The sequence below is a fragment of the Chaetodon trifascialis genome, chromosome 20 (assembly GCF_039877785.1).
Source record: "Chaetodon trifascialis isolate fChaTrf1 chromosome 20, fChaTrf1.hap1, whole genome shotgun sequence".
Classification (NCBI taxonomy): domain Eukaryota; kingdom Metazoa; phylum Chordata; class Actinopteri; order Chaetodontiformes; family Chaetodontidae; genus Chaetodon; species Chaetodon trifascialis.
In genome coordinates, this window is record NC_092075.1 from 16,873,469 (window position 1) to 16,883,921 (window position 10,453).

Below are 10,453 nucleotides of genomic sequence, written 5' to 3' on the forward strand. Positions count from 1 at the left end.
ACTCATGATTGACAGTTAAAAAAAGAAAGGATCAAAATCAATAAAGCAGAACCTTACACATTTCCTCCTAAAAACCTGGCACCTGCAACTTAATTGCCAAATTTTAGGTGAGAGAAACCAGTTTTGTGCTAGTAGCGGCTAATGTAGCCTCAAGATGAGGAGCGAGCTACAGAGGTCTGGTAGGCTCACATCTTTCAAACGGCACACCTCCCTGTAGTCTTCAGCCCCATTTGACACTGACTCAAGTGACATCACTTGAGTCAGTGTCAGTTTGGCGCTCCCCTGGAGCCACAAAAGGATTTTAAGGATTTCTACAACTTTCTTTCCATGCAGTAATACCCCCCAAGACCTGTAAACAGTGACCTGTGAACCTCCCCTTTAATGCTGTTTTTTTTTTTTCTACCGTAATAGCAAAATTTCTGTAACTCAGTATTTTAGCTATCTGACCTTAACCATACCTCAATGTTCTAGTTGCAACATAGATATTTTCAGAATATCACTTGGCCAGAGAGCATCATTTGACATTAAGTGGGGTTTTGTAAAATTATCCAATTTCAACATTCTGTCTGGAAAGTATAAAGGCCAGCTGCACAACTTATTTTTTCAACCATCATTTTATCTGAAGTGAATATTTAAGAGCTCACAGGGGAACAACAAGGCTAGGTAGTCAGGATTTGCTTTCTCTCTTGTAGATATTACTGCTCAAGCCAGGCATACGATGAAAGCATCTGAGAGAAAGTGATTTAATCGTTATCACTTGATAGCACAATGGATTGAAAGGATTTTTGTTTGTTCCCATTTCTCTCCTAGAGAGTATCTTCAACATCCACTGATCATTGAACAGTAAGTCTGGTGCCATGGCTTACTATTTGTCTTTGTTATCGCTAGCTTGCACTGGATCAACTGCCCGTTCTTCTTGGTTTCATTTAAGCCTGTCCAGGCTGAATCAAGGCCAACAATTCAACATCTCTGTATACCCTGCAGTGTCTGTGCCAGAACAAATCTGACAGGCAGATTTCCACTCAGATTTCCACTTTGGGGACATGCATAAAACAACTGCATGAGCAACAAGGTGTAATGACGAAGCTGCCAGGCGTTCAAGGGCATTCAGACCAAATCAGAACCAACATTCATGGATACGCAATAAAACCAAGCAACATACCACAGAAGGAAAACACACATTGCCAGTGGTATCCCATCGCACCACTACCTTAGTGCATCCACAATTCATCTCCAAGGAGTGACACTGTACACAGATACAAATGTGAGCAACGTATAAATTAATCTATTTGTCACAACGGATGATAAACAAGCACAACAATACCAAGGTTTGAGCTGTCTGGGGATGGCATCTTTCCAGTCACATGTCAGAGCCGTTGCATACACTGTGCAAATTGTGCAACTGCACAGGGCCTTGCGCCTGCAATCCTGCTATTTTTTTTTTTTTTTTGTAATAAATACATTAGTTAAATATGATTTTGTATGTCTCTGTCAAGGTCACATTAAAAACGAACAAATAAATAAAAACAAATCCAACATTAAGCGGGTTTTTCATTGTTGCTATGTCATTAGGCCTATGTGATAGTGGACCAGGCCCTCACCGCTCTCCATACCCGTTTTAAACAAATGCAGGAGTTTGGCAACGTGTTTGGATTTCTTTTTGATCTGACCAAACTGCGTGAAAAGGAGGAGACTGACCTGCAAAGACAGTGCACAAGACTGAGTGATGCTCTGACCAGGTCCGAATCTCAGGATATAAATGCACCAGACCTCTTCGCGGAGTTGAGGATACTTTGAGAGATAATCCCGATGGGAACAACTACAGCACTTAAAACACTTCGTTACCTCAAAGGGATTCAAGGAACTTTCCCTAACTTTGAGATCCTATTGACTTGTCCAGTAACGGGGGCATCGGGCAAGTGAAGCTTTTCAAAGTTGAAACTAATTAAAAACTATTTGCGCACCTCCACGTCACAGGACAGACTGTGCGGGCTTGCCCTGCTATCAGTTGAAAAGGACATTGCACCCAGACTGGATTATAAAGATCTTATTGCTGAGTTTGCGGCCAAGAAAGCAAGGAAAGTGACTCTGACATAATCAGTTTCTGCGCAATTTATGCAGGCGAGTCCGTCTTATTTGTTAGAGTTACGGTGCAGTAAATGTGTTGTGTATAGTTCCCTAAGTAGGTTAGGTGTCCTAACCTACTTCTTTAAAATGTCAAAATGCCAAAAATAAAGTGACTGAGCTGACTTGATGTAAAGCCACTCGTTGCACAGTTGATTTCCCCCCCTTTGAAGTAAAAAGCAAAAAGTAATAGCTGAGACAATGTGTATGATTATGCTGTATTATTCTAGTTAAAAAAAACATATTGCAGAGGGATTATGTGTGCAGTAGAACTAGAATAGCTGTGTCCGTGTGCACAATTACGCATCCATGTCAAAGAGCAGCCCCCCACCCCCCACCCCGTGACGGCCCTGTGCACACGCTTGGTATATTTGCATTCCTCACACATGATTATAAAACTCACTGGATTTTTATTTCTTGCCTTAAAAACCCTTACCATTCCTGTAGAAACAGTGTGTAACACCGATCTAAGGCATAAAGTAAATTGAAAGCTATTCTTGAACTATTTGGCATGCATGAATGGTTTTGGTTTCTTTTGAAACGTAACACTAAAGTTTTTTCCCCCGCAGTCAGAATCACTTTATAAGTGCTACTGGCATTGAGCAATAGAAGTTCGAACACACTGAAGTTGAAGGTTTTTTTTATTTCTGCCTGAATATTGTTTCACAAATAGATGCCCTCAGATGAAAATATCTGGGCCTTATTAGCTGGAAAACACAATGAGACCACTGCATGAAGCCTTACCCTCATCCAAGTGCAATAAAACTGACAACAATGACACAGAAAATGAATGTTTTACATGCACCTTTTTTTGTTTTGATGGAAGGTCTAGGCAATTTATTATAATTCTGTAGATAAATATCTATACTTATATTCAGGCAGCAAATATTTGTGACAAATCAAACAGTTTTCTTTGTATTATTATAGTATTGTTGACTAGTATTGGATCTTGTGGGCCTTTGGCAATATAAGCTTTTGCTGGAGTGTTAAAGGTTTTGAATTCCAAACCTACCAGCAGTGTTTCTAATAACCACACAGGGATTACGGGCCATATCACAGTTGGACAAAACGCCTTCTCATACTCTCTTGCTGTTGCATCTCCTGTCTAGCCAATAACTCCATTTTGGTGTTCTCTCCCTTTCCCTGCAAGCCTGTAGCATTGTTTTGGTTGAGTCTCTATCCCCATGACCTTTGAAATGTTTCAAATAGAGTTGTTTTCTGTGTAAACTCTGTCCCCTCCCATCTTTTTAATTATCCCCGACACCTCTCCTACTGGAGTTGTGTTGCTACTTGAGTCACAAAACCTCCCCTAGAATGCCCTTTTTGCCTGTCTTATTTTTTCTCCTTACCACTGCTTGAGCTTTTTTTTTTTTTTTTAAACTGCATGTATGCTGAAAAGTGGGATTTTCTGTTCCTCACGCCTTCTTTACTGTTATTGTCCTACTGTGGTACTGCCTTCCTTTTTATTCTGCCTTTATACTTACTGGAAAATGGATCTCAGTGCAGCTGTTCTAATACTATGTCTTATTTTATTGTGAAGCGGTTCTATGGCCACCTTAACATTGATATGCCATGTATTAACATCTATCCTACTATTACTGAATATTCTCCTTTCCTCCCATCAACTTCAGTCACTGCTGCATGAATGTTTATTTTACATATGACTAGATCTAAGTATTATTTGGTTTAAAGTTCAGCAACCCATAGCAGATTTCAAATATGGGAAATCAAGTATAAAATAGAAACAAAATAAATGCATTGAAATGATGCATTGAAAAAACAAAATGAAATTACAGCAATAAAGTGCCAATACAATTCTGTTGGTTTACAATTTATAGTGCAAATTTTTCAGTTATGCACTAGCATATTGTAAAACACAATTTTCACTGTGCTGGATCATTAAGGATGGGGGAAAAGCGGGTCAGAGAGAAAAAAGAAAAGAAAAAACATAGCTATTGAAGTAAGAGCTGCTTGTTAGAACAGCTGACTAATATGTGTAATAGCATGAGAGCAGGTGGATAATGTTTCAAGCTTTGCACCATTAACCTTGGCAGTACAATTTTCTAGAAGGCAGATATCATAGAACAATAAAGGCCAGACTTTGTTCTGAACAATACCTAGTTAAAAAAAAACAAAACAAACAAACATCTAAGGGTCTTTTTGCAGCTGTTGAATCACTCAGTATTATACATTTTGCTCCATATGGTAATGCAACCTTTGGGTTATGATAAAAAAGCCAGGAGGTTGGACAAAATGGAAGATGAGTGAATATGTCTGGATGATGATCACTCCCAGTGGTTCAGTCTTGGTAAACTTCCAATCAAATATTGGAATAAAAATAATTATTATAATGATAATGATAACAATTTTCATTTGTGTAGTGCCTTAAAAAGGTTCTCAAAGGCATTTTAGAAGGTAAAACATAGACATTAATAACAGTATAAAACAACTACATCAATGAAAAAGGAGGAGGTGTTGATGGATCATAGATCAAAAGCAATTTGAATAGGTGTGTTTTACACACTTTCATACTATGGCTAGGCCACCGCTCTTTTAACCATTCACACACTCACCCTGAGGGCACAGCATCGGGGGGAATTTGAGGTTTAGTATCTTGCCCAAGGATACTTCGACCTGTGGACCTGGATGTCATCAGCATAACAGTGGAAATGGAGGCCATGGCGATGATCTGAGAGATGTGACTTGAACCAAGAGAGGGCAGTGCCAGTGCTACTGAGGGTGGACTCAAGGCGGGAGAGGAGGATGGAGATGGAGTGATTGATTCTGTTGAAGGCAGCACTGAAGTCAAGTAAGATTGGGACAGTGAGAGAGTGGACATCCAAGGAGAGGAGGCTGCTTGCTGTGCTGCATTGGGATCTGAAACCAGACTGATATGGTTCATAGTGTTGGTTGCAGTCTTGGTGGGGTTTGAGTTGAGAGGCGATGGCACAATCCAGTATTTTAGAGGTGTGTCTAATTCTAGGGGGTGTCAGGGTCAAGTCCAGGCTTTTTGAGGATAGGTGTGACGGAGGCCTGAGGGTCAGAGGCAGTGGGCATGAAGGGTTGAAGTTGGTTGTGGATGGTCTCAGTTTTTGATTGGTAGAATGACAGGAAGGAGTTACATAACTCTGAAGGAGTGGGAGAGATTGTCCATAGGTTTGAGAAGCTTTTTTATTGTGGAGAAAAAGACCTGAATGGATGAAGAGTGTGTTATATAGAAGGCATCTTTGTATTATTGCATGTACTCTTTGCATACTATAGTGTGCACTAGCACCAGGGAGCAGTCTGAGTGAAAGAGACAGTTCTGGTTTTGAAGGGGGCAAGCTGATAGAGCGTGTGTTATTGACCAAGTCTGTGGGGGCGGGGCTCAGAGAGGAGGTGAGGATGGATAGGAGGGATTGTTAGTGAGGCAGGCGGGCAGGGAGGAAGGACGGATGGACTTGATAATACAGATAGTGATGTTGCACGTGCACCTATATCAGAGCAGCGCTGAAGAAAGACTAATCTCCTGCAGAATCTGTCCGAAATCTCACACCAAGCGAGTGAGAGCTTTGCTTTTAACCTTGAGCGATCAGTTACTTTATTTTCATTCTTTCTTTCCTGCTTTCCTGCTTCTAATTTTATGACGTAGGGCTTTATTCAACCAACCCAGAGTTGGAAAGACAAGTTTTGCTTTGTTTATGTCAAGTTGAATCGAATGTGTTTTCCGATGATAAAACTATTGTTTCCACAGATGGGGTCTAGCTTCTTTGGGGAGCACGATAGTGGCTATTTCTGGTGAAACACAAAAGATCTTACTCTGACAAAAATATCTTTCTCTGTAGGGATCCTTTCCATGATGTTGTCAGACAATCTGAGTCTGTCAGTGACAAAAACAAACCCTTTTAATGGACGTACACTGACGGTCCGCAAACGCCCGGAAGGATTATATTACAACCTGTTTCACAGCTGCCGACTGCAGTGCTCTCACTGAATGCTGGACCAGTTTCCGAAATTGTTGTCCCCATTAGTCCCCTGGATACAAAAGCATGAGAAATAGGTTCCATAAACACAGATAATATTTGACTGTTATTTCTCCCATTTGTCTTGGACACTGAAATCATGTAGAACCAGCACCATTTTTGATTTTTTTTTTTTTTTTGTGGAAAGTCTGTACAGAATCTGTCTCAGCTTAACATAATCACTTACTGTGACGACCTTCATTTGTTTATACAAGGAAGAACTGACAGACATCACTCGCATGAGGTTGTTCTCAGCAGACAGATCACAAGCAATGACCTTGGCATTTCATATTCCTCACAGCTCTTGTGAAGCTCATGCTACATAATAGTCTCTATTATGTTCATGCTAATGTTGATTACATTCTTTTGCCTGAATAATTATTACTACCACCAAATAATACACTAAAGGGGGATCCATGCTTATTTCTTAGAAAGTTAGCAGGTGGCAAGGTGAAACAAACGACATGATGAATGTTCTGACTTGGCTGCAGATGTAACACAGTTAGCAAATCTTCTATCACCTGAGGACTGACATCAGTATTCTCACTCCCGTGTTTAGTATCTCATCTAATTGTCACATATCAGCCATGATTTCTGAACACAACATGTCTGGTTTCTCCCTCCTACTGTCTATAAATAGCTTAAACTCCTGTCTTCTGCTTATGAAACTTCTCACACTGCTCTGTAGAATTAAAATTGTTAAGCATCAAAGCGATGCATGGTGAGTCTTGGTTTGCCTCTATACTGAGACTGTCTCTCACTTCCTCACATTTCAAACTATCACATATCAAGATGATGCATTGCTGCTTTCACAATTATTTGAATCCTTTCAGTTTTAGACATTAGATATTGCATTTATCACCCGTGCGATAAAGGTAACCAACTTATTTTCCTCTGCCCACATCTTTCTGTTATCATTCCGCTCTACATTCTTTGCCATTTGATCTTTCTTACGCTTGTGCTCCTCAGACTATTTTTCCTGCCCAGCCATTTTAAGTGCCTCTCCCCAGGAGACTTTTTCCTTCACTCTTAACTGTTGAACCTGTGCCTCATGTTCATTACTTCACAACCCCAAAATGCCACACTTATGTTCACTGCAACAATGACAGCATTTTGGTTGTTCCTTTGGCAACATGTGACTGAATTCTTAGCAATTGAAACACCTTGCTGGCTATTTTCTCTTACATTATATTTTATAAATCCACAATACAGTTCTCTTGGGGTTTCTTTTAACTTGAATTCTGCCAAAATGGTTTCACTCTTCTTTTTCTCAGCTCTTCTTGTCTTTCTGTTAGCACTCTTAATTGCACTGTTGCGTACTTGCAAGTTCTCAACAAGGTCCCTCATGTTAACACTGAGAGGTATTCCAGAAATCAGCATGTGCGACTGAGTGAGGGGGTTGCTCACTTGGGGGATGGCAGCAATTGTATCAGGGTAGGCTTAGCAGATCCCCTGGCCATACTAAATCATTGAACACACTAACCTCTAAAACTGAATGCACCTGCTTCTCTTTGGTGAACCATCTGCTGTCAGATGATGATGATACTTGGAGCTGGTTTTCCAGGGTTGGCCAGGCCTGGGACGAAGTCATTTTTAGGCTAAAATACCATGATAAAAGAGGGTATCTGTTTGTTAATCGTGGCTGCATGTGAATGGGAATATTAGTGGAATATTCACTTTCATTATGCAAACAGCTCAGTAACATTTTGTACATGTTGACGTGGTCATCGATCAGTTTTTTTATGCCTTCTCCATCTGCACTTCATGATTACACCCAATTAGCAGATTTTCATCTCCCACAATTGACCATATTTCACTTCCCAAACTTGTGTTCTGATGACGTTTGGCAGCTTTAGCGCCTCCAGTTTCTTTACGCCTCCATCTCCCCTAAATATTACTACATTCATAAATCATGCCTTCAGGACCCTTCCCTCCTCTTCCTTTCCATTACTCACTGCTCCTCCCAAGCTAGCTTCATTGTGTGTTTCTCTTATGGTCACTTGACTTCTTTATCTATTCTCTACAACTACTTCTTCCCCCTCACTTTTTTCTCCTAGCATCACTTCTATTTCCCTCTTCCTCACTAAACTCCATGCTGCTGCTGCTATCACAGTCTGCTTCTTTCCCTGTCATCCTACCACAACCTTGGAATCAGTGGAGGACTATCTCTCCAGACATATACAGGCCATCGGTTTATATTCTCACACAATATCCCCTTTACTACCGACTCCCGCAAACAAGTACAGATGTCTTAATCCCAAATCAAAGTCATTTAATTGGTTGTATAGATTAGTCAAAAACTGCCTGCTATACACTCCATGTGATATTAATTATGGCCTGTGTGGGCAAGCACACACAATCTGTACAAACAGCAGAGTCCAGCATTTTATCATATTGATTATTTATACATTTAAAATGTGCATTAATAAGTAAAATATTTGGGGAGGGCACAGGCAGTCACAGATACTGTTCACTGATTCGCTCACTGAGGATGACAAGTCACAAAAATAATAATTGCTTTATAGATCTGATGGTGTCATTGCACTTCATTGACGTTGATGTGATTTTTTTTAGCTCTGCCACTGCAGACGAATACAAAAGCTACACCAGTGATTTAGCATTATGTCAATACCGATTAGCAGTACAGTATGTGTCAGCTTTATTCAAAGCCTGAGTAATATTTTAAAATAACATAACTCAACATAGAGGGTTCAACAAGAGCAGAAAACTGCTGATTGAATTTCTGGTACATCACTTGCACATCCTAAAATTACAGTTTTTAGCGTGGCAAGAAGAAGACTCAAAAAACACCAGGACGCATTCCAAACACAATCAAAGTGAATTGGCGAAGAGAAGCAGTGATCACGAGCTGAACCTCATGAAAATAGACACATGGGAACAAAAAGGATTTTTTCTAACAACACCAAATCCTGCAGCCTCAAATATTACTTTGAGCTGCTGACCTGTGATACACTCTAAACAAACAGTGAACACTACAAGCTTTGAAAAGGTTGGATCATGTTTTTCTGGGCTCGTGCAGAGACTGCATTATATAGAAAGACATGCCTGGAGGATGTTGATGAAAGCAGATTAAATGACTAATGTCATGTTGTGGATTTTTACACTACATGGGCTTTTCTGTTCTGGTAGACTATTTGAAGTGTCACCAGATGGCCAAAGAAGATGACCTGGGTAGCAGCAAATTATGCAGCATAATTAGTGTATATCACAGATTTAGAAATGTAAATGATCTAATAGTGCAACTGAGCTCCATCCCATCTGTACTACACGCTGAAATAAATATTTAGAATATTTCAAATGTGTTGTGGGAGGTTTTTCTTTTTCCTGTCTGAATTTCCTTTCTGCAAACAGATGCTTGCAGATAACTATATCTGTGATCTATTAGCTGGAAAACACAATGACACCACAGCATGAAGCCTTACCCTAATCCGAGTTATGATAGCAATACTACAGAAACTGAACATTTTCATTTGTTTTCTCTAATAGTATATCTAGGCATTCTCCAAAAATGCATTATATTTCTATTTCCATTCATGAACTCTAAATTTTGGCCATCTATACTCATATTTAAGGTACCTGTTATTTTTATATTGAGGAAATTCACTGTATTTATCATTTCAAAACGTGTGATATCCCCTCTGGCACTGAATTCCTTCATTTGAAGTGATTGAAGCTGTAAATAACCCACTCAAGTGGCATATTGGAGTATTCAGAATTTCATTGGCTCTTCAAAGCGTCAGTCATCTGCAGTGTCAGTTGTGAATGGCTCAATCTTTACATGGAAGAAGAGAAAGAGGCCCTTCTGCTCAACTCAGACTTTTATTGGCTGAGACCTCACTTGACCAATCACGATCTATGACCATCTATCATTTGAAACCTAAGGCCCCTCAGAGAAACTGTGAATGTTTCCGGAAGTTGTTAATGGGGAAAACACAGAAGATGAGCACATTGCCGGCTAATTTGAAAGGAGAAAATATATCTCTGTGGATTAATATCATGTTTTGGACTGAATATTTGTACTGCAGTGTATCATCTGGAGGTTTGTCGATATCAGACTGTTTTTGTTGGAGTGTTATTGATCTGTGCATCACTGGGAGACGTAATAGGTGAGTTGCCTCAATGTTGCGTCAGTTGTAAAGTATGTTGTTTGTTTCCACGAATGTTACAGAGCAACTTTGCATTTTGGAATATAAAACTCGGTCCAGCAACGCACAATGGGAAATGTGGGCCACTGCTATAGACACTATAGTATGTGTGTTTGTGCCTGGCTTTGTCCAAATAGCAGCACACTCTGCTCTGCCTAGGTT

At 40.0% G+C, this 10,453-nt stretch overlaps 1 protein-coding gene across 1 annotated transcript in view; it reads left to right on the forward strand.

The window, feature by feature from the left end:
* The window catches only part of LOC139349010 (probable flavin-containing monoamine oxidase A), a 37,318-nt gene extending 35,521 nt beyond the window's left edge, over positions 1 to 1,797 (forward strand). Inside the window, exon 13 of the mRNA XM_070989453.1 lies at positions 1,573 to 1,797. Coding sequence (XP_070845554.1) covers positions 1,573 to 1,797 — 225 coding nt within the window. The remainder of the gene's footprint in view (positions 1 to 1,572) is intronic.
* Positions 1,798 to 10,453: the final 8,656 nt, after the last annotated feature.